This window comes from Sorex araneus, chromosome 3 (assembly GCF_027595985.1).
Source record: "Sorex araneus isolate mSorAra2 chromosome 3, mSorAra2.pri, whole genome shotgun sequence".
Lineage (NCBI taxonomy): Eukaryota > Metazoa > Chordata > Mammalia > Eulipotyphla > Soricidae > Sorex > Sorex araneus.
This window is the reverse complement of record NC_073304.1, coordinates 110,889,169-110,913,771: the sequence shown is the minus strand read 5'-3', so window position 1 is coordinate 110,913,771 and position 24,603 is coordinate 110,889,169. Positions and strand designations below refer to the sequence as shown.

At 48.0% G+C, this 24,603-nt stretch overlaps 1 protein-coding gene across 6 annotated transcripts in view; it reads right to left on the bottom strand.

Moving 5' to 3' along the window:
• The window catches only part of NINL (ninein like), an 87,989-nt gene extending 64,616 nt beyond the window's left edge, over positions 1–23,373 (bottom strand). For 5 of the 6 annotated variants that reach the window (XR_008629204.1, XM_055131392.1, XM_055131394.1 and 2 more), the window contains exon 1: positions 4,121–4,338. Coding sequence is in view for 1 of the 6 variants with exons in the window: in XM_055131396.1 (XP_054987371.1) it covers positions 4,121–4,135 (15 nt within the window). In the remaining 5 variants the exon portion in view is untranslated. Of the gene's footprint in view, positions 1–4,120; positions 4,339–19,171; positions 19,277–21,074 lie in introns of those variants that run through there. The other variant, XM_055131393.1, reaches the window with a different exon arrangement.
• Positions 23,374–24,603: the final 1,230 nt, after the last annotated feature.

The following is a 24,603-nucleotide window of genomic DNA, read 5'->3' as shown; positions in this document are numbered from 1 at the left end:
CACCGGCATCAAAGGTGGTCCCTCGAACTCCAGCTGGAGTGAGTCCCGAGCACACAGCACCAGAAGTAAGCTCTGAGCACTGCTGGGTGTGGCCCCCAACAAACAAAAACCAACAAAAGCCGCAGCAGAGGTATGAACCAGCCCAGCAGACACGCTGGAGCTCAGTGCGGGCCGCCCAGACAGCGGTGTGCATTGGGAACGGACTTGCCAGCCACTTCCTTTCGTTTGAGGTCCTTGGAGAGTGACGGAGAGGAAGATGATCAGCTGAACCAGGGAGCCGGTCGAGCACAAGGCACGAGGGCTCCCTCGCCATGGGCACAGGCCCTGGGCTGGGATGCTGTCTTGCAGCTCCAGGTCCCCACATCTCTCTAAAGGCGCACAAGGACCAGCAGCTCACAAGACGCTGAGCTGCCCGAGCCCGGGACTGGGAGGTCGAGAGCGGACTGCCGCCTGCCACAGGACTCTGCTGCCATGCCCTGGGTGCCACAGGAAAGAACTGCCCAAGCACCAAGAGCAGAGATTTGATGCAGTAACTGAGGAATCCCAACTCTCCCTTCGTCTACCCCCATCCTTGCTGGTTCGCTGGCCCACGCTCTCTCTCACTCTCTTCTCTGTCCTTTCTTCACTCTTTCTCTCCTTCCTTCTTTCTTCCTTTCACTTTCTTGTTTGGGGGCCATATTAAGTGATGGTCCTGCCTCTGCACTCAGGGATCACTACTGGCAGGGCCGGGGGACCATATAGGGTGCCAGGAATCGGGGGTCAGCTGCAGACAAGGCATGCACCGCCCACTGTACTATCTCTCCAGTCCCCTAAATCCAAACATAAAGCAGATCACTGAGAGTGTGCATTCTGCCTCCCCGGTGAGTGCACAAGCCCTGTACACAGAGGAAAGGACCCGCGGCAGCCTCGGGGCCAGCCAGGCCTCCCAGGGCTCTCACGGGGCTCTCCCAGCCCTCCCGCCCCGGCTGGCCGCAGCACTGGCACAGAAGTACGGGTGCACTGCAGATAAAGGGGCCCTGGGCACGGCCTGAGACAGCTGCCAGGGTAACTCCTCTCTCTCGGGGCCAGAGGCACAGCACCACAGGGTGGGCACTGCCTGACGTGCACCAGACCCCGAACCAATCCCTGGCAGCCAGATGGTTCCCAAAGCCCTGCCAGGAGTGATTCCTGAGCACATAGTCAGGAGTATGCCTTGAACACCACCAGCTGTAGCCCCAAACCAAACAATAAAAATTTAAAACTAAAAGGGGGCGAAAGGCGACAACCTCTCTATCTCCCAGAGAGGGCTCTCCCGCCCGCCCCTGCAGAAAGGAGGGAGCTGGGATCCGACAGCTGGTTCTGCGAGACCACTGTTCCTGGCACTGCTCTACTTGTTCCCACATAAGCCCAGACTCACCCGGGCTTTCATCCAGGAACCAAAGTGCCCTGACTGGTCCAAATGTGCACTAAAAACCAGGAGACTGAAGAAAGATTCCCCTTAGGTCTTCAGAAAGAGTCATAAGTAATGAGCACTTTGAGGAACTGTTCCACAAAAGGTCACCAGGTCCTAGATGTACACATCACATCACTGCACAGTTTGCTGCCTCTCAGGAGCTGCAGAACAACAGTCACAGCACAGAGTCGAAGCATATTTCTGCTCTCAAACCAGAGCACCGGGGGAGGATCTGGAGTGCTTCAGCTTGAGGAGCTCACAGCAGGTTCTGGTTTCAGGGGAACCATGCACAGTCCTCAGGAAATGAGAAGTCACTGCTCCTGGCCCTCTCGGAAAGACAGGAAGAGGCAACAATGCACCTGGCCCCAAGCTCTGTCAAAAGGGATTACTTAAACTAAACAGAAAGAACAGAAAATGCTGTAAAGCTCTCTAGCTACGGAGCAGAAATAGAACTCTCTGGGGAGAACTCCCACTGGAGACAAGTTTAGGCCACAGAGAGGGCAAGGGGAAAGGTCTGCTACACCACCCTGCAGTCAGTTCCAGAGAGTTCGACCCAGTGGACCGGCCGCCTTGAGCCCGAATGCCTAACTTGTCCCTGAAGTCAAGGACTCGGCTATGCACACATCAGGGTCCAGTGTGGCCACTGCGTCTCCGCCTCTCACAGGAGGACATGTACTGGAAAGCAAACACTCTCTCCAATACAGAGAGAACATACTCCTCCAGCCAGGAGCCACCGAGGGCCCAAGAACAGCCCCCCAACACTCCACCCCTGTCCCCCACCCCCGCTGAATCCTCTAAGTCAGCTGTAGACCAACTAGACATGGTTTTTCTAGAACTTTCTTAGGTCAAAGAAGGAGCAAGATCTAACCGCTACCTGTTCTTGTAATATCCAGAGGTTAACATTCAGGGTAGTAAGAATGAGGCGAGGGGGACTCCACCTGTCCCAAGTGCCACCAGCAGTCCCCAGCCCCTGGCATGGTCTGCGTGCTGAGTGCCCACGTTTAGGGCGAGGAGACTTTTCTCTTACCCTCTTTTCTGCCACCAAATGCTTGTTAAGGTTGTGGAACCAAGCACGTAAGCACTACCTGTCCTGAGCAAACCAGTGCATCAGGCCCTCCACCTCTAAACAGCCCTGCAAAGGGGCACCAACAGGATAAATACAAGTCAGGAAAAACCGGTTTTTCTATCAGTTTATATAAACTCTTCAGTTAAAAAAAAATTGAATGGTAAAACTCTAACCTTTCTCTACAAAGAATTTTAATTTATGCTGTTAGATGTTATATGAAATTAGGGTTCTTTGGAGAAGGTGTGTTTTCTCACTCCCATTCTGAACTATATAAACAGACTGCACGGTGGAGTAACTTGGTAATCTTGTTCGGATGCCTTCTCCTCCCGCTGCTCCTGCTCTGATCGAGGGGGCATGGGGGGGGGGAACGCCTGGCCTGCATACTCCACTCCCCTGAGATGCTCGCCAAGGTCCGCACGTGGTCAGCATTAGATTGAGGAGCTCGCCCACAGGTTCGCCCAGGGCCTTCCCACCCTGGCCCTCCTACACCTGTCTGCCTGTGGTACTCACGCACAACCTCACTGGCAATTCCAGGGAGCACAGACAAGAGAGCCGCAGGGTCACTTCCCGCACACGGGAACCCCAGGGACCTGAAGCCGTACCAGACACTGACAGGGAGCACCCTAAACTTGTTCCTCTGCCGCCCCACTGTAGCAGTTCATCTTAGACTGGTGTTAGCCCCTGCTATAGAGGCTGACAGCCACGAGCTCAAACAACCCATGAACGATGCATAGTCAAACAGAAACAGGAGGGCCAGGTAGGTGCACTGCTTCTCTAGCAGCCTTTCATTCCTGCACGCAGTTCATGAAATCAGTCGACAGCTTAGTGCTCTGCTTAACAAACCAAATTTTTGTTTGGTGGTGGTGGTGTCCGGGATAAAATCCAGGCTTCACACATCTGAGCCATGTGCTTTAGCTTGAAGCTACATTCTGCCCATTTATCAGACCAGTTTTATCTTCTTTTTAAAATGTTCTGTTTTAAAGAGTAATTTAAGTCCAGGCCAGGGTTCACCGCCCTGGGTTCAGTCCCTAGCACCTCAAAATTAAGAAAAAGTTGGCGAGGGGGAGGGGGTGCACAGCGGGAGGTACTCAGGAGGCGCTCCTCGCAGGGCTTGGGGGACCAAACGCAAAGCTGGGATCCAGCCCCGACGGGCCACGTGCAAGGAGCGTGCCATCCGCTGTGTCTCTGGCCCCGGCAGGAAAAGGGCTCTAAATCTAGTGATGCACGGGGTGACCCTGACATCGCAGAGGCCACCAACACGCCCCTGCCCTCCCCGGGCAGCGCGGCCCGGCGCGCACCGGCGTCTGCGCTCGGGGCTCCTCCCGGGCCCTTCCCGCCTCGCAGCGGTCAGCGCTCGGGCAGGGGACCGGGGGGCCAGCGTGGGGCTGGAGACCCCGAGGGGAGAGGGGCTTCTCGGGGCGCCCACCGCCGCGGGACGCAGGGGGAATGCCGGCCCCGCCGAGGGGCAGACCCAGCGCAGGCCAGCCCGGGACCCTCGGCCGGGCACCACCGGCGCCCCGCGCCCCCCGCCCCGCGCCGGCGCCCCCCACGCCCCCCGCCCCCCGTCCTGCGCCGGCGCCCCCCGCCCCCCGTCCCGCGCCCCGCGCAGGCCGCGGGCTCACCTGGGCGGGGGACATGCAGGTCTCAGCCAACGCCGACCCCGCTCGCGCGCCCCCGGCCGCCCTTTGTGCGCGGAGGCCCGAGCGCGGCTCCGCCTGCCTGCAGGCCCGCCCCCGGCCGGGTGGGCGGGAAGCGCGGGACCGAGGGGCGGCCCGGACGCGAGGGCGAGCCGGGCGGGGCCTGTGGGCGCGGGCTGGACCTGCCGGGCGGGCCTGGGATGTCAGAGCCTCTGGCCAGGGGGCAGGGCCTCCTGCGGGGCGGGGGCTTCTGAGGTGGGCGGGGCAGGTTTGAGGGCGGGGTCTTCTGGCGTGGGCGGGGCCTCCAGATATGGGCGTGGGAGGACACGTCTGAAGCCCAGGGACGTCTCTGGAGAGCTCAGAGATGGGGGTTCTACTGCTGGGGCTCTAGGTCTTGCGCGCTCTTCTGGAAACAACCTGAGGAAGCATGCCAATGCAATAATAACCGAACCCCAACTCCTCAGTTGAGAAAACTGGAAGATATATAAAATTACACCTCCTGGGCTGCAGTGCCAGGGTAAGAAGGTGGCACCATCCCACATGCCCAGCAGGGTCCCAGCTCACTGCCATTTGGGGTCCCTGGTGCGCTCTCTCTAGCAGACCGCACGCCCGTGTACGTGAGCGTTGAACTGGAAGTGTGCAAAGGGTGGGGAGCAGCAGAACCGAATCTGTGATCCTAGGAGTACAGCTGCCCAAGGTGTGGGGATTCCACGAGGCGTGCGAACATCTTTTCCCACTTCCGCACACTAAAACGTGTGCAGTCCCGGTATAGCAACAGCAAAGAACAGTAAAATGGGAGAAAAATAATTTTAGTATGCCTTTTAAAATCAGTTGCCAGGCAAGAAATACTTTGGTGACCGAGCACAAATTTTGATTGTATGAAGGTCTGGGTTTGTTCTCCAGCACCAGAATAAAGAAAATAAATTACTTGTTACTGTCTTTCCATCCTATATTCAATCTGTAAATATTAATGAGTGTCAACTAGTGTCAGGCACGTGCCAGTCGCTGAGAAGACAGCAGATAACGGGAAAGAGAGGCAGACACTTTCTGCCCCTCCTGGAGCTTCCACACAGGAAAATCTTTGAGAAGTTAAATGAGAGCTGCAAAGGTAGTACAGGGGTTGAGGAATTTTCCTTGCATGTGGCCTGCTTTAGTTTGCATGCCCACACCACATGGGATCCCTAAGAGTGATGTTTGATCTCCGAAGACCACCTCCTAAGTGTTTTAATGAATCAAAAAGGTTAGGTCCTTAAAATGCCAAGGAGAAGTAACAAAGAGTGGTAAAGGGATGCAGAAGGCCAGCCAGTGAAGGTGGGCTGTGAACGGTGAAGTCGTGACTGCAGGCCAGAGTAAGGAAGGAAAGAGATGCTTGCCCTGGCCTCTCCTCTGAGGCTGGAACATGAGTCTCAAAGTGGACCAAAAGTGAGCTTGGAGAGAGTGTGGGGTGTGGTCAGAAAGGCATGAGAGGCATGGAGGGCCTCCCTGCCTCGTGCAGCATATGCTTCTGTGCTAGGAATATCTTGGATACAGGGAACTTATTACCGAGGAAAGTTATTCTGGCCACCAGGTGAGAGAAGCTGTGGGAGACAAAGAAAGGCCCAAGTAAGAAGATGATTAAGAAGTAATAGCAATAATTAAGCTGAGAGGTGAAGTGAGCTGGACCAGGGTGGAAATGATGAGAGCACAGATGTTCAATGTGTGGCTAGAAGGTTCCAGCAGAAAGGATGTGCCTCCAGATTGGAAACAGAGTATGGAGAGAGAGAAGCCAGGGTGATCCAAGATTTTGATCTGAACAGCCATCTTTTCTGTTTGTCTTTTAGCCAAATGTCCAGAGCTTCCTCGTGACTCCACACTCAGACATTACTCCTGGCAGTGCTCAGGGTAACAGGGGTGCCTGGGATCAAGCCCAGGCGGGCCATGTTCAAGGAAAGTGCCACTCTGCCCTGAGGAACCTTCTTTCTGTGACTAATTTCATCTAACACTCACAGAAATCCCCAACCATATTGCATCTTCTTTAATGAAACTGAATAGACTAAATGAGAAGTTGGGAACCACAGAACATGCAGGTGCAAGATATGAACCTGAAAAACTGCACTCACATCTGATCCAAGGTCTTCTTCACCTTTTATTTCCCAGCTCTGTATATTCACAATCTAAGTTCTTCACAAGCGTCCGGGTTCTCAACCCTAATCCCTGACTCTCACCCAACCCATCACATGGCCACACCCCAATACTTCTGTCCACTCAATTTCTCACAGACTGCTCCTTACTCCCCAAAGCTATACAACCCCCAGTCTTTAATCCATGTGCTGTTTTCTGTACTATTCTGTACAGTATAGCAGTTCAGTACTGTTCTGTCTGCTATTTCTCCCCACAATGCATTGAAATTGCTCTGCCAGTAACACCTTAGACTTTCCAGTTTAGCTTCATTCCTTATCTTTGAGGTCCCAGGACTCAGGTTGGCTTGGCCCGAGGTGCAGCTTGAGAGAGTGCGCCTGGCTGTCCTCTGGCTCCTCGGACTATTCTCAAAGCTCCTGCAGCCCTCCTTGCCAGTTCCTCGAACACTGGCACTCATGAGCTCTGTTTCTTTTCTTTGCTAGACTTTGGGTGTCTCATTTTGTCCTCTCTAAAGTCACCAACTGTCTGTCCATTCCTCAGTATCCTTCCAGCATTGCACCTTCCCACCATTATTTCCAATTTTCCCAACCATCCCTCAAGCCTGTCCCTATAGCAGCCTCTGAATAATTTATTTTATATTGCTTATTATAATTTTCTAAAAGTGATCAAAATATTTCCTTAGAAGAAGTGTAAATATTATTCTATGACACCATGGAGCCTTTAACACCTTCTAGACAAGATCACTAACATGTTGTAACTGGTTAAGCCTTGTGTATTTATATTTTCTTAATTGTGATTGGTTGCCTTCTACTTTACATCCCATCCAATGTGGTGTGCTACTCCTGGTTTATCAGTGGTATAGAGTTTAAGATGTCATGTGGCACGAATGTGGCCGTGCGCCCAGGAATTCAAAAATTTTGAATGGGGTAATAAAGCTGGAGTTAAATTTTTAACTGGATGGTGACTTTGGGTGCCCTGGATGACAGAGCCTGGCTAGAGATTGGCGAGAAGCATCTCTGCAACTTGTTGATCTCTTTTGAAATTTATTTATGAGTTTCTGAATCATGACCAGTTAATGAGCTTATTTGACACAAGAGACAGTTCATGGGCATGACTGTCAGACTTCAGGAAGAAAAGGGAGATGGGGGGAGGTCACCCATACCCCACTCCTTGGTTTTCCCTCTCTTAAAGCCCCAACCATCACAAATAATTCAGACTCTATTAGACAACCAGACTCAAGCTTCAATAATCATCTTTCTCCTAAAACACACTGCTTCCTCTGTGGAATGCCCATTTTACTAGTCTTCAATCTCAAATCTCAGCCACACTATCCCCTGTGTCAATATCTCTAGATCCTTCCAAGACCATTAAAAAAGGTCCTAGAGCACTAAACACCTCCATCTTCACTTCTTTGGGCTTTTCATTCCCATGCAGTGACTACGCATGCTTTCAAGAATGTAAGTTTGTCATTCCTCTTCAGCCTAAAGCACTTCTTAATCTCCAGGTGACAATGGTTCCACTGGTGCTGACAACCTTCCCAGCCTCACTTCCTTTCACAATCCTTTCTTGTCTAGATTTCAGCTGGCGGGGCTTCCCAGAGTTCTTGCAAAATGGGCCAGATCATGAGCTATCCTCATGCCAACTGTTCCTTCATTAGGCTTTCAACACTCAACACAGAAGCATCCCACCACTAAGCTTTCCCCTGTCTCTGTCCTTCTAGCACACCAGCTTCAGGTCTATCAACACTAAAATAAGTTTTTTTAAAAGTAGAATGATTTTATTTAGGAAATATGAAAGGAAAGAGAGAATTCCATAAAATAAAGGAGGAGAAATGACACATCCCAGGCTAGGATGTGGCCAACTCCAGAATGAAGTGCTACCTCTTACTCTTTGTTTCCGATCATCTCTTTAACACTGTGCTCTTCTTTTGTGTGTGTGTGTGTGTGTGTGTGTGTGTGTGTGTGTAGGAGTACTGCTATTTATTCAGCTATTCATTAAGCTGATTGAATTTGGCATGAACTCCACATTACTTTAAAAAAATTTTAAATTGGATATCTATGAGATAGACCAATACAAAGCTGTTCATAATTGGGTTTCAGTCATATAGTGATCTAGCACCCATCCCTCCACCAGTGCACATTTCCTACCACCAAAGTCCCCCGTTTTCTCATCACCATCCCCCAAGCCCCCACCTCCTTCCTCCAGCCTCCCTCTATGGGAGGCACATTCCTTCTTGCTCTCTTTCTCCTTTCCTTCTACGCATTATGATTTGCAATACAGGTGTTAAGAGGTCATGGTGTTTGTTCAGGGCATTTGGTATTTTTATTGGGACGGTAAGGCTGGAGTAGCTTTTTAACTGAGTGGAAGCTCTTAAGTATGGATGTGGCTTCTGGAAGTACAAGGAGGTGGGGGGAGGTAGCCAATCCCAATCCCGAAAAAGCCTGGAGATTTCAGTCATAAAACCCACATACCAAAATTTTCAGCAGATTATATCTTGGCGAGGTCCATCCTGAGACGGTGGAGTCAGGTTGGGGGTATGGCAGCGATTTTGGATTGTGGAAGCAAGTGGCTGCTGGGGGCTCTGCTTGAGCAGGCACAGGCCAACCCACCCCCCTCCGATTTACCCCACTCTGTTCAGCCATGCATGGGTCTGAGATTAACTGTGGCTTTTGATCTCGTTCGAGATTTATCTATGGGACTTTGAAATAAGGCCAATAAATGAGTTTATATAGCTGAGCCAGAAGTGGTTTGTGGGCATGTCTCCCACATACCTAACTTTTGGCCATTTATTAAATTCCTTGGTAAACTTGGCTCCAAGTTGTTGGGGTCTGGCCATAGGCACAGTGACAATTTTGGGGTGTCAGGAAGCCTGAAAGCACCATCAGGCTGTTGATGCACTCACCCCACAGGTGCAGGTTGACCTGCTGGCGGTACCATACCCCCGTCTTCTGTGAGACTCTGAGCTTGGTTGAGCATGACCTTTTCTTCCTGCCAGTCACTCTTAGCTCTCCCACCCCATGCCTAAAATCCATGGAAGCACTGTTTGCATTTGCTGCATGACTTGCACTGACACTTTCCTCTCTGAGCCTTCCCTGACTGATGTCGAAGAGGAAGAAGTCTTGCTAGCATCCTCAGACTTAAAAATAATGGAATGATCTGCTAAAGGATTTATCATAAAGAAGGTGAATTTATTTCAGAGGAACTCCTTTAGAAGGATATGAAGATCTGAGTCAAAATGCCTGGTCTACTACATGGCTCTGTGATTAGAGCACTCATCTTTGCATGTGAGACATCCTGACACAGAAGCAAAACAAAGACAAAAACTTTGGGGGGGATAGGGACACAGGATGACAATGACACTCTGGGGTACTGGAATAATAAAAGGAGGTGGCAGGGAACCAAAGGCAACTAAACTTGTGAATGTCCACAAATAGCACCATTCTGGGCTTCGAGGTTCTTTTCTGACCTGTTTGCGTAAGGCAAGAATCCTTCATGATGGCAGGAACCCTCCTAGGCTAGTGGGTCCACAGCAAGGGTACCCTCTAAGAGGATCCTGGCTGCAGGCAAAGTCAAAACTCAGTGATTCCAGCAGCGGGTGCTGCCAGGATGAAAAATGTATTTTTCTAACACTCCATATTCTCTGCTGCATTTGGTGGGTTTTGGTTTTAGTTTTTGTTTGCCTGCCACAAAGGATGGCACTTAGGGGCTACTTCTGGTCACTTTAAGCTCTGCCTAAAGACCGTGCAGAGCCAGGAGCCAACCCCAGTCTCCTGTACGCAGAGCCTGTGCTCCAGTCCACTGAACTGTCCCCAGGTCCCTCTGCGTGGTTTTCCACTCACCAATGGGGGAAAGAACTGAGTTACATCACTTGTATCACTTGTATCACTTGTAGTCCCGTTGATCTTCGATTTGCTCAAGCGGGTGCCAGTAACGTCTCCACTTGTCCCTGTTGCGAGCTAGTGCAGCCCAATGATATTTGCTTGCTCCAGAAACAGGAAGAACCTCAAATTGTTCATTCAGGGATTTGACAAAGAAATCTAACCATCTAGTTGGTGGGCGGCCACGCAGTTTTCTGATGTCCCGTGGAATCCAGTCAGTAACAGCTCTAGTCCAGCGGTCGTCTCTGAATCGCATTACATGATCGGCCCATCTGATTTTTGATGCCTTGGCAAACGAGACAACGTCCCTGATTCTTGACCGTCGACGGAGGTCAGAACTTCGGATTCCTTTTCTCACTTGAGTGAGACGTGATACTCCTAGCATAGCTCTTTCAATTCCTCTTTGGGCTACCCTAATAGCGTTCTCATCCTGTTAATAGCGTTCTCAGGGGCTGGAAAGATAGCACAGCGGGTAGGGTGTTTGCCTTGCACTCGGCCGACCCGGGTTCAAATCCCAGCATCCCATATGGTCCCCTGAGCATGGTCAGGGGTGATTCCTGAGTGCAGAGCTAGGAGTAACCCCTGTGCATCGCCAGGTGTGACCCAAAAAGAAAAAAAATAGCGTTCTCATCCTGAGCTACATCAGACCTCAATTTTATTTTAGCAAACATTATGTTTACGGAAAACTTGTGTAAATGGTAGAAATAGTTTCCATATATTCACCTTCCTTCCCCAAATACCAACATCTTACATAACCATGATTTGTCGGAAGCACGAATTTAATCAGTGCAGCACTATTGACTGTTTGGAATCTTACCTTTTCACATCTCACCAGTTTTTCCGTATTTTCCTTTATGTAGGGTTGAACTTTCTGCTTGTTTGCTTCTGGTTCCAAGACCCTATCCAGGATCACACCATTCTGTCTCTAACCCAACTATCACTGTCTTTAGCTGTGTAATGTTCTCCTAGTTCGTCTATTTGCTTCATTGCTTCCTCCCGCATCCCACTGTGCTTCTTAATTAGGGATTCATCCTGTAATGGAGCACCTGTGGTCTTCAGCTCATCCTTTACGTGCAGCTTTCCTGTTGTCTCACCTTGTTCTGAGCTCTTGCTAATGGAGTAACATGATGTTCTTCTTAAGATATTACAGAATATACATATTGATGGGAAATCTTCTCTTCCCTGGGATATATATTCTTCTAGGATTGGTTCTTAATATTTGTCATTGTTTTTTTTTTCTTTTACCTTTGAAGAAAAGAGAGAGAGGACTGTAGGTGGTTCAGATTCCATTGTGTTCTTGCACAAATAATGTGTTCTTTAAAGCTTTTTTTTGCCTTAGTGTGATAGACTTCCTGATTTCCTGGCTGCTGTATCTGACATTAATTGGGTTTTTCTTAACTAATCATTTGAGATTTGAAGGCTGAGTATTATGTTCTCACTTTTCTCCTTAAGAGCTATTCCCAAGCACCTCATCAGGAGATAAAGGGAAAAGATAAGGACAGTTATTGGAGTTGATTCTGTCCATTTTGGAGCATATTAGTGAAAATTTCTGTTTATAGGTGCAAAATTAGGAATTTCAACACACTGCATAATAAGAGAATCTTTATTCAGAGGGATCAAGAGCTGAGGTATATACTCTGTACCCAAACAAGAATGAACTCAGTCAACTAGCAGTCTGCAACATATTGTATAGGAATATTCTGGTCTCTCATTTTATTTGAAGTTTCATAGGCACTAAAGGCATTTTCTGATACCCTGCCACAGTGGGGGGGGGGAAATGGGTTTGGGGGGGTGGAAGGGATGCTGGGTTTATTGGTGGTGGAGAATGGGCACTGGTGAAGGGATGGGTTCTCGAACTTTGTATGAGGGAAACATGAGCACGAAAATGTATAAATCTGTAACTGTACCCTCACGGTGACTCACTAATAAATAAATTTAAAAAATAAAAAATAAAGAAAGGCATTTTCTGTCAGTTATTGAAGCAGAATTCTGACAGTGCCTCTCTCCAGGTGTTCCTGCTGTTATTTTGGTCCAGGTGCATGAGTAAGCCTCCTTCTTCAGATGTGGCAACCATCACCTCCAGAATTTCCAGAATTGAAAATTTCCAAAATTGAAAATTCAGAATTTCCAGAAATGAAAAGGCTTGTGCACACTTAAGAAGGTCTTAGAATCCAGAGAAGAGGAGGCAAAAGGACACCAATGCTTGGTTCCTGGATGCAGAGGAGACAACGAAGACAGAGGAAGAAATAAGGGGCATGGCATGGTCTAGGGAGAGAGCTCAAGTCGTAGAGCACTACAGGCTTTGGGCTTGAGCCCTGACACTGCAGGCCCTGCGCTCACTCGAGCACTCGCTGTGCAGCCCTGCTTGGCTCCAGTGCCACCGGGCCCAGGATCTGCGCTGAGCACTGCTGGCAGCAGCCTTACTTTCCAGAGCTTGTTGTGGGTGACCCTACCAATAAAAAAGAAATAAAAATAAGTCAGTAGTAAACTTTGTTGGAAAAAGGTCAGAAAGTCACCTACTCTAATATTTTAATGAATCAAGTGGCCAAAAGGGCAGGGATGGCTAACATATAAAAAGAAACATTGGGGGGCTGGAGCGATAGCACAGCGGGTAGGGCGTTTGCCTTGCACGCGGCCGACCCGGGTTCTAATCCCAGCATCCCATATGGTCCCCTGAGCACCGCCAGGAGTAATTCCTGAGTGAAGAGCCAGGAGTGACCCCTGTGCGATCTCCGGGCATGACCCAAAAACCAAAAAAAAAAAAAAATTTGAATTAGCTTAGTTACAAATTAAACCATGGCATGAGCAGCAGAGAGAAGTGGGAAGAGAGCAAAAGAGAGAGATGACTCTCAAGTACCTTGCTTAGGTGGAATGTGAGGTTGTAATATTGCCTAAGCCTCAGATAAAGGCTAACGGCTCTCTCCTCAACATGGTATCAATGGAATACAGAGTTGTCACTGATAGAACCTGAGTATTATGTGAGCCTCATGCATGAGTGAAGTCCCACGGAACCCAGGTAATGCAGAACTTCGTGATCTTGGACTCTGGGCTCAAGGGAACCAGGGAGCAGAGATCCTCTGCCTGCTTCCCCCAATCTCCAGCGACCCAGGGGTCACACCCATAAGCTACCTCCTGCCGGCGCCAGATAATCTCCTCATCAGCCACCCTCCAGAACTCACGGCTCCTTCTCCTGGAAGGAAGCATAAACTGAGGCCCCCCAAAACCCTCCCCACCCCAAGGGACCCAGCCCGGGGCAGCCGACCTCCACTGCCCCACGTCGCCTGGAACACTCCAGGCCGCTTTCCACACGCTTGGGATGAGCCTATGCACACATGAGTGAACATATTCCTGGACCGGGCGGCTGCAAGCAGCTGCGCAACACATCATCATGACAAGAAATATATAGATATTTTATAACGGGGTCTCTCAGAGACCCCGGCAAGCTACCGAGAGTATCCTGCCCACACGGAAGAGCCTGGCAAGCTCCCCATGGTGTATTCAATATGCCAAATACAGAAACAATAATAGGTCTCATTCTCCTGACCCTGGAAAGAGCCTCCAATCGTTGGGTAAAATGAGTAAGGAGAGGCTGCTAAAAATCTCAGGGCTGGGATGAATGAAGACGTTACTGGCACCCGCTCTAGTAAATCGATGAACAACAGGATGACAGTGATATAGTGATCATGAAAAACTAACTAGAGACGGGGCTCAGAGGCAGGCTCTAGAGCCCTGCTTTAGAAACTCATTGTTTCAAACATTTCTTTGTTTTTGGGGTGGAGGAGCCATACCCAGTTGGTGTTTAGGACTTATGTCTGGCTCTGTGCTTATAGGATTACTCCTGGCAGTGCTCAGGGGACCGTAAGTGATGCTGCTGAAGTCCTAAACAGGGTCAGTTGAGTACAACTCAAAATGCCTCAACCCCTATACTATGTCTCTGGGCTTTAAAGCTTATTGTTTAACCTCAAAAGGAGGAGGAAAAGGAATAGCAGGTCAGTGTGGCATTGAGATGTGAGTGAGAGAAAAGTTGGATTCCCAAGTCCTGAGACAGAAAGTTATGACAGAACATGTCATGATATAAGATATGCCAACCCACTGCCCTGACTGGGCAAAGGTTTCTCTCTCCTCTCTCCAGACGGTGCTCGAAACGGCCTTAACCTACCCCAAAACTGTTTCAATCACCTACTCATTTCCTGAAGGCTTTGATAACCCCACCTTTACTAGGAGATGGGATTTAGGTTCACAAATCCTTGTTCATCACAAGATTCATTACACCACTACTCCTACTACCTCAATACTCTAGAGATACTATCTGACTCTAGCAGAGCAGGATACTCGCCTCTTTCTTGGGACACGCTCATGGTATTCCTGCCTCTCCCTTGGACACAGCATGCTTCCCTCCATCCACCTGCCTCTAGCATTCATCAAGGTCGGAGTTCACCAGCTGCCTTGCTAGGGACAGATGCTAGTCCTTTTCAGCTCTGTGCCACTTAGCTGATGCCTTGCTACTGTTGACGCTTTAAAGCAAGTTTGTCACTAGCTGAAGTGCCACTGTGGGGACTTTTAAGTCCTGACCAGAGAGAGTGCCAGTTCCTACAGTAATATGCAGTGATTTTTCACAATTAGTGGAAGGTCTGGCAAATAGAAAGGGCTCTTCATATTGTTGCATTCTAATGTTAGTCATGTTTCTGCCAGCAGTGTGGAGTGGAAAAGTACAGTTTTTCCTTCTGGATATAGAAACTTGTTTTCTCAAATAATCTAACATAAAATTTCCAGTATCAGGTATGGAGTTGAGAAATACCAGCAAACATTTAGAAGGTTGTGTTTGGCTTTTTAAAATGGTATTGTAAATTCACATTTATCTTTCAGAGTCAGCTTAATATTTTAAAAAATCAGATGCCTTCACAGAAAACTTGATTTCTTTCAGGGGATGGGTGGGAAAGTAGCAGCAATTGAACCCAGGGCCTGACAGATGCTGAGCTACATCCTTGGGAAGATCCTTGTCCTTTAGAGAGAGAGGGCATATTACATTGATATTCTTAGAACATTCCATAGGAATCATGGGTAATTTCTGACCTTAATACATCTAGGAAATAGATTGATTCATGGATTTGTGCTAGAGGACCCAAGGCTCCTTTTAAGTAGGTGATGGTTCTGAGGTTGGATCTGGCATTAGCACTGCTCAAGGACACCAGAATCACGTCTGGTGGTGTGCAGGAAGCCATGTGGTGCTAGGGATTGAGCACAGGTTCTTGTACACCTAAAACATGGACCCTAATACCCAAACTTTCTCCCCTGTCCAATTTTGTGGATGGGTGCTGGAACATTGTATGACTGAAATCCAATCATGAACAATTTTGTAACTATGAAAATAAAAGATAACTGAACTTAAAACAAAATAATATATAAAAAACCCTTTAATAAGTCCTAATGATCCACATGTTCCTAGTCTAATTCAGTCTGAACATACTTGACCCTTTCAGAAAATTCCACTTTCTATTTCTTTATTCCTGCTGTGGGATAGTTATACTTGTTGCTATGTCTGTGAATTGCACTTGTTTGTAGTGAACAACAGCACACACACACACACACACACACACACACAAGGTTGCATTTCACTGAGGGTTGATCTGTTGTGTTTGCAGGGATCACACTGGACAATCCCAGTGTGATCAATATCAGGGATGATGCTGGGCTCTGGGGGTGGCAGCAAGGCAGGAGGACAGTGTTGCTCTCCAAACTCAGGGGCTCTCCTGCCTCTCCTGCAAGGCAGGCGCCCCACCTCTGAGCCACATCATTGGCTTCACCTTCCTCATCTTCTGACACGAATCTATCTTGCAGAGACTCCACATTGGCCTTTCACCCCGTCCCCCTGAATGTTCAGTGACCAATGGTATGACTGTTAGCCACATTTCCTGACTCATTTGGATGCCAGCAGTCTCCACCAAGGTCCTATTTCCCTTCCCAGATCCCACCTAGGGATCTAATTACTAAATTAGCATTTAGTAACAATATAATGTGATAACATTTAGTAATCTCCTTTTCTCTCTTTTGTTTTGTTTTTGATTTTGTTTCGGGCCACAGCTGGTGGTGCTCAGGGCTTACTCCTGATTATTCACTCAGGGGTTACTCCTGGCAGATTCCAGGGACAATATGGGATGCCAGGAGATTAAACCCAGATTGGCTACATGCAAGGCAAATGCCTTACCTACTGTAATATTGCTCCAGCCCCAGTGTTCTTTTTTTCTATGAATCTTACATTTATGAGGAACACTGTTCAGGAATTTAATAGAATTTGTTTTTTTCTGAGGTTTTCTCATTATTAGACTAATATCTTTCCTATTGCATCATATCAGGTGGGCACCTGACATGATTGGTTATGTTATTCTTGATCATTTGTTCAGGTACTGACTGCTAGATATCTTCATTGAAAAGTTTTGAGTTTACCTTTCCATTCTCAATTATTTGGAAGCACGCTACTAAGTCTGCCTTACATTCAGGAAGGGGAAGATTAGGTGTATACACACAACTACACAGTTACAGGACCAGACTTGCCCTACCAAGGCAAGTACAGCAGGTAGGGCACTTGCCTTGCATGAAGCTGACCTGGGTTCAATCCCTGGCACCACTTATGGTCCCCTGAATCTGCCAGGAGTGGACCCTGACCACAGAGCAGAAGTCAGCCCTGAGCACTGCCAGGTGTGCCCCCACACCAAAACTAACACAAAACAAATTACACAGTTACAGTTGATCTTCCCAGAACTTGAGTTCAGAACATGTTAAATTGAAGTTTATACAGATGTCTCCAACTTAAATCAATGCCACAAGATTTATCATTCTCTTCTTATTTCTTTCATAATATTTTTTGATAGGGAAAATCCTAGCTCCCATTATCTGCCATTCATTTGTTGAACTACAGTGTAGATATCAAGTACCTTCAGAATTGTCACTCTCACTGTACTGTGATGTTTATGTACAGTTCTCTAGTCTTACAGTTTCTAGTCAAAACACTTGTTTGCAAAGTTACTTGAGCTAGATTATCCCCTCCATGCTCCCCTTAATGAAATTATATCATGCATTTTATTGGATAACTTGAATAAAGGCACCCATTACGGTCAGTTGGGGTTGGGAGGTGAGTTTGGTTGTTCCCACCCTGCTGTTACATGTTTTCTAGCATGTAGACAGTCTACATTGACTGCTCCTAGTACCCTGCCTGTTCAGTTACTCAGTTAGTTGGTGAGTCATTTTGCAGCTACATTGCTGGTCATTTACCATATAGGGTTAGATGCTTTGTCACCACTGACTTTATTTCTAAAGTCATCCAATGCTGCTGACAACGTGAGCTCATAAGCTTACTGCATCAGCTGTATCCTGATGGGACCTACCAGTGTCACAGCACCTGTGACCCCAAGAAGCCCTGGAGTCAACTGGGATATTTGCATTTGTTGGCACCTGCCAATATGTATTACTGACCTAATCTTGAGTATATCCTATAGTCCCACCCTGAGACCCCAAGGAATGATCAATACATCAGGCAGCAGTACATCTGCTGCTAGCTTTTTCAGCCCCTGCCTACAGAAAGTTTCTTTTCAATCCATTGCCTACAGTCAAGTATGGATTGGGGGCAGGGGCCTGCTTTGGAGTCTGACAGGGGAGGAAGACACATCTGACTGTGCTCAGACCTTTCTCCTGGAGGTGCTCAGAGTGTGCAATGCCAGGGGTTAAACCTGGGTTGGGCGCCTTACCTGAGGTACTATTTTTCTAGTCCCCTATATGTTTGTTCTGGTTTGGTGGCCACATTAAGTGGTGCTCAAGGCTTAGTCCTGGCTCTATGCACAGGGTTCACTTCTAGGGGGACTCTGGGGACCTACGTGGTGCCAGTGATGGAAGCTGGGTCAGCCACACCCAAGCTAGCGCCTTCTTCACTGTCCTCTCTCTCCAGTCCCAAGGTTTGGTTTTTAGCCTAGTGGAGGCAGATGTTGCTCTGCCCATCGCTGCCTCAGCTGGGAATGTAGGACCCCCACGGTTGCCTCCTGCTGCAGCAGGGCTTCAGGATGGGCTTGAGGAAGTTTGCCGAGGTCTGTGGGCATCTTGCTGGCCTGGTAGCTTGACTCCACCTCTCACTTGTCAGAGCCGAGATGAAAGCCAAGGTGTGAATTTTTCAGCTGGTCAGTCCCCTTCTCTCAATGCCAGGTTCAGAGACTCTTTTCCCCGCTATGCCCCTCCTCACTCTGAGCTCTGAGATCTGCATCTTCATGTTCCACTTTAGCAAATCTAAGAGGATGGCAGTTCTCAGAGAGGCCCCACCTGGGGTTCACTGTCTTTGTGTTCCTTCCATGGGAGTGGTCTGAGATTCTTTTTTTACTTTTCTTTTTTTCCATTTTGCCAGACAAGCTCTTGAAACTCTCACTCGTTTCAGAAGCAATAGCCAATACTACTGTGTGTGTGTGTGTGTGTGTGTGTGTGTGTGTGTGTTTTGTGTGTGGAGATTGGGGCTCATTCCTGGCTCTGTGTTCAAGGGTCAATCCTGGCAGTGCTCGAGGAGCATACGTGGTGACCTGGGGTTGGTACACGCAAGGCTAAATGCCCTAACTCTATTCTCTCTCAAGGCTGCCAAATATTTCTTATACTTAGGGGAGTCGGGCCGCTGTTGCTTGAAATAGTGAAATAAGTCACTTCATAAGCATGCTAACCCTTTACCCCTCTTCACCTGCTTTGTTTCAGGTAATTTGAATTACTGGGACCCTAGTGCACTGCAAACATTGGGTCTTTTTTTTTTCTGGTCGTAATTGTATTTCTTCTGGTGGGTTAAATTCTCTCAAAAATTTTGAGTATGTGTTCATAACTGCTGGTTAGCCAACCAGATGATCTTCCAATCTCTGAGACTGGAAGACCAAAAGAAAACAAAGAAAATGGCCATGTAAAAGAATCTGAGTGAGACTGGTGCTGGGACACAGTATACCTAAAACGTAACTACAAGTAACTTTGCAAATCATGGTGTCTTAATAAAATAAATGAGAATAAAATGAGAGTCCAAGCCTACCAGTCCGGCCTGGGGCTGCTACACAGACACCACACACACAGCAGCGGAGACTGGGAGTAGAATCTGGTCTTGCTGTTTCATCACATCACCCCATTAGCTCTGTATCTGTCAAAAGGAACCAAGGAGTAAATTCACAGATTAGTCCCAAGATGGAGTAGCTCATGCTAACCCCCACGTCAGCAAATCCAAACTGAGTTTGTATGCTGGACTCCCTCAGCAAAGGCCAACCATTTCGCTGCCCTCTCCGCATAAATGCCCTGACTGGGCTCCGGGATTTCTCTTTGCTCTACAAAAGAAAAGTGACCCATCCTGCTTCAACTCATCAGCAAGTGCCCAGTGTGACTTCTTTATTCCTGGTCACTCTGACCTGTAACAATCTCCTATCCTACATAACTCCTTAGAGCTTCCCTTTGTTCAAAGGCTTCAGAGGCTCCGGGGCTAGCTCAAAGGAATGAAAGGCATGCTCAGAGTCGGGTGCTTGGCACGGCCTCCACTCCCGGACCCAGTACCTAACCCCAGTGATCTCTTTTTTTTTTCTTTTTGGGTCACACCCAGCAATGCACAAGGGTTTCTCCTGGCTCATGTACTCAGGAATTACTCCTGGTGGTGCTCAGGGGACCATATGGAATACTGGGAATCGAACCCGGGTCGGCCGCATGCAAGGCAAACGCCCTACCCACTGTACTATCGCTCCAGCCCCACACCAGTGATCTTGAGCACTGCCAGCTGTAGCTCCAGGTATGGCTCCAGGTCACAGACCTGACCCTGCACAGTGCCCAGGTCCCCAGGTCTGAGCACTAAACCTTCAGGCCTGCACAGCTGGGCTGGATGTTGCCACACCTGGTGCCAGTCCCCGACTACTGCTTTGTAGGCCCTCTATGCCAGTCGCCCTCAACGAAGCTCCAAGAGACATACACAATGCACCTGATTCATACACTTAGAAATATCTGTTGACTCACTGTGAGATACAAAGTTGTTCCTGATTGAGTTTCACTGTACAGTATTTGAGCACCCATCCCTTCACCAGTGCCTCCTTCCCTCCACCAATGTCCTCAGCCCCCATCCCCAGGCTGCCTCTATTGCAGGCACTTCTCTCTTTTGCTTCTCAGCACTGTGGATTGCAACACTGTGAATGAGACGGTAGCATCTCACTTTACCTCCTTCCAGCACCGGTTCTTGTCCAGAGAGGTCACTTCCCCCAATCATTGTCACAGTGTCTGACCTAACTGCCCTACCCCCATTGTGGCAAGCTTTCTACTAAGGATCAGTCCTCTTAGTCTTCATTTCCATTGTCTTTGGGTATTACCAAAGTACAACATTTTCAACATGAACAAAGTGCAGCCATTTTAAAAAAAATTTTATTTTATTGAATCACCGTGACAAAAGTTACAAAGCTTTCAGGTTTAAGTCTCAGTCATATAATGACCAAACCCCCATCCCTTAACCAGTGCACATGTTCCACCACCAAGAACCCCAATATACCCCCTCCCACCCCCCCACCTGAGTTGCTAATCATCTTCATTTTATTCCCTCTATATTTTGAATACATACAATATTTCAACAGAGAAATCACTATTATTTGGAATTTCCTCCACCAATCAAACCTGCTGAAAAGGCATCATTTGATAATCTGTTTTCCATTGCTGAGAATGAAGATTATAGGAGTGTGGCCGCGCGGTTTTGGATTTCTGTTATTTTAGCTCAGTTCACAGTCCAGATGCATTTCTATCAGAAGCCGAGGGGTGCCAAGAAGGGTTAGTAGACCTCCCGGATCATAGTCTCTAAGGAGCAGAGGGGCCGTGGTGCCATGCGAGGCTGCTCCGGATCTCATCTGGGTGGAGAGCGTGCCGGTAACACCCCCATCCCATGATCTCTTATGCGACACGTCACTGCAAGCTCATACCTCTGGGTTGTGAGTTCTAGGAGATGGTGGACGCCACGTGGGCATTGCTGCTGCCACTGCTGTCGCTGCTATCTACCCTGTAGAAAGAAAGCGTTGAGAGAGAAAATCCTTCCCCCTCCCCGGGCGGCATGGGGTTGTAGCTCAGTTCACAGTCTAGATGCATTTCTATCAGAAGCCGCAGGGTGCCAAAAAGGGTTAGTAGACCTCCAGATCATAGTCTTTAAGGAGCAGAGGGGCCGTGCCGTGCGCGGCTGCTCCGGATCTCATCTGGGCCATGCAGCCATTTTGGTTGTTAGTAGGCATTTTGCTATTCTGTATGATTATGTAATTGACAGCTGAACTGGGCTGGAGCCCGAGACCACATTTTGGGAAAGGGAACAGAACACACAAAGTTTACAATGCTTTTGAGAGTGCCAGCCAATCAGTGAAAAGAAGGAATCTAGTGGTTGGCCAGGCATGGAAAGAATAGAACAAAGGGGCACCCACAGGTGGCACTGACCAATCAGCTCACAGGTCAGTTAGGGAAAAAGAACAATGTATTTTTAGAGCACATAAACCCTTTCCCGAAGTTAGTGGGGGTCGTGCCCCAATCTTTTCTCTACAGCCAGGTCAGTTGGTAACAACTCTCTTTAATAAAATCCTTGAACCCCTTATGGATGCCTTGTGTTCAAATTGCGGACCCTAACAATATCTCAAAAATGAGTGCGGTCACTCTATGGCTGCCCCTCTCCCTCTGACTCATTCCATTCAGCATGATACTCTCCATGCCCATCCATTTTTCATGACTTAATTTTTTTTCTAATGACTGGATAGTATTGTGAAGATGCACCATAATTTCTTTATCCATTGTCTGTTCTTGGACCCTTGTGTTGTTTCCAGATTCTGGCTGTTGTGAATGGTGCTGCAGTAAACGTAGGAGTGCAGATGGCTTTTGTGTTAGGGGGCTATTAGGGCATATTCTTAGGAGCAGAATAAGGAATATGGACTATGGCCCAGCAATTCTGCTCCTGGGAACATAGGGAACAAATTCCTAGTTTATTGAGCAATGTTCGTATTGCTTTTCCAAGAAGGCTGGAGCAGTCAACATTTCCACCCTTTCTCCCTGTATCCATGCCAACACTGATTGTTTTTGTCTTTGTAATGAGTGCCAGAGTCTTTGGTGTAAGGTGATATCTCATTGCTGTTTTGATTTGTATCTCCCTGATGATTAGTGATATAAGGTACTTTTTCATTTGCCTTTTTTCCATTTGGAGTTCTTATTTGAGGAAGTTTCTGCTCATCTCTTCTCCCCACTGTTTGATGGAGTTGGATTTTTTTCTTGCAAAGTTCTATTAGTGCTTTATATATCATGAATATTAGCCTTTTATCGGATAAGTGTCACTGTTATCCCGTTGCTCATCGATTTGTTCGAGCGGGCACCAGTAACTTCTCTCATTGAGAGACTTGTTGTTACGGTTTTTGGCACATCCAATGATGGGCAAATAATTTCTCCCAGTCTGTGGGCTGTCTTTGGATTCTGATATTCATTTCCCCCACCCAAGGACGAGAAGTTAAAGAACAGTAAGAGGAAGAAATGGCCTATATTTATTTACAGCCCATGTCCTTGTTTACGTGTGTTCTCGACCAAGTTCTTCCCTACAGAAGATGTGGCTATCCGGTGTTCTGGGGTACCTGGGGATTCATTTTCTTCAACCTGGTATGAACTGGGGATAAAAACATGTAATGGAGGGGCCGGAGAGATAGCACAGCAGGTAGGGCGTTTGCCTTACACACAGCCAACCCGCAGCGGACCCGGGTTCCCGGGTTCGATTCCCGGCACCCCATATGGTTCCTCAGGCACTGCCAGGAGTAATTCCTGAGTGCAGAACCAGGAGTAACCCCTGAGCATCGCTGGGTGTGACCAAAAAGCAAAATAAATAAATAAATAAATAAATAAATAAATAAATAAATAAAAAGAGCGCAGGAAGCTTTAAAAAAAAACAACATGTAATGGAGGGGCCGTAACAGTGAGCAGGCACTTGCCTTGCATGTGGCAGACCCTGGTGGGATTCCAGCACCCATATGGTCCCCTGAGCACAGAGCAGGAGTGAGCCCTGAGCTCCCAGGGTATGGGCCCCAGACAAGCGAAAACAAACCAAACAAACAAAATGGGCTGGAGCAAGCATAGAATTGGATGAACCCAGGGCTTTGCGACCGTGGCTTTGGAAGCAGAAGACCCACAAGTCACTTCACTAGCCTCTTGCACACTGAGTGAACAGACCCAGGGCAGATGCTTTGTCTCCATGCTTTTTTTTTTTTTTTTTTTTTTGCTTTTTGGGTCACACCCAGCGATGCTCAGGGGTAACTCCTGGCTTTGCACTCAGGAATTACTCCTGGCAGTGCTTGGGGGACCATATGGGATGCCGGGGATCGAACCCGGGTCGGCCGCGTGCAAGGCAAACGCCCTCCCCGCTGTGCTATCACTCCGGCCCCCGTCTCCATGCTTTTATCATTATTAGAGGGAGGAATCAACCCACTGATTCCCCAAAATGTCCTCCTTGGAGGAAATAAAGCCAAACATTCTGTTAGAGATACTTTTAGAAATGGGCTGGAGCAATAGCACAGTGGGTCCCGTGTTTGCCTTGTCCCTCTTGGAGAGCCCGGCAAGCTACCGAGAGTATCCCGCCCGCACGGCACAGCCTGGCAAGCTACCCGTGGTGTATTAGATATGCTAAAAACAGTAACAACAACTCTCACAATGGAGATGTTACTGGTGCCCGCTCTCACAAATCGATGAACAAGGAACAACTGGAGGACAGTGATACAGTGGTACTTTTAGAAATATGATCTTACTGACATCTGCTGGACTTTCAGTGAAGTGCTGCAGACATGGTCTCCAAACTGTTCTTTTGTAGATTCAAGTCCTTAAGCACAAATTTCAATTTTGGAAGATGTACAAAATTAAGTACACCTTTCTAATTGTCAGGAACTCAGCAAGTGTAATAAAGATGACATGTAGATGGGGCTGGAGTGATAGCACAGCGGGTAGGGCGTTTGCCTTGCATGCGGCTGACCCGGGTTCGATTCTCAGCATCCTATATGGTCCCCTGAACACTGCTAGGAGTAATTCCTGAGTGCAGAACCAGGAGTAACCCCTGTGCACCACCGGGTGTGACCCAGAAAAGCAAAAAAAAAAGATGACATGTAGCAAGTCAAGTCATGACATGTAGCTATGTCATATCAAGTCATGTAGCAACATGATAATTTTTTACATGATCTTAAACTTTCACATGATCTTAAATTGTAGTTAGTCAGGGGCATTAACCACACTCAGAAAGCTGTGAAGCTGTAGTTTCATGGACCACCACTATGTAGTTTCAGATCATTTTCAGACCAAAAGGAAAGCCTGCATTCAGTTAGCAGCAACTCTTATTTCTGTTTCAAGAAAGAACACAGTTTCTTTCTTCCCTTAAAAAAAAGTCCTCCCTTTCTTTCCTTTTTTGGCATTACTGTGCTGACTGGGGGGGTCACACGGTCTTACCAAGGACCC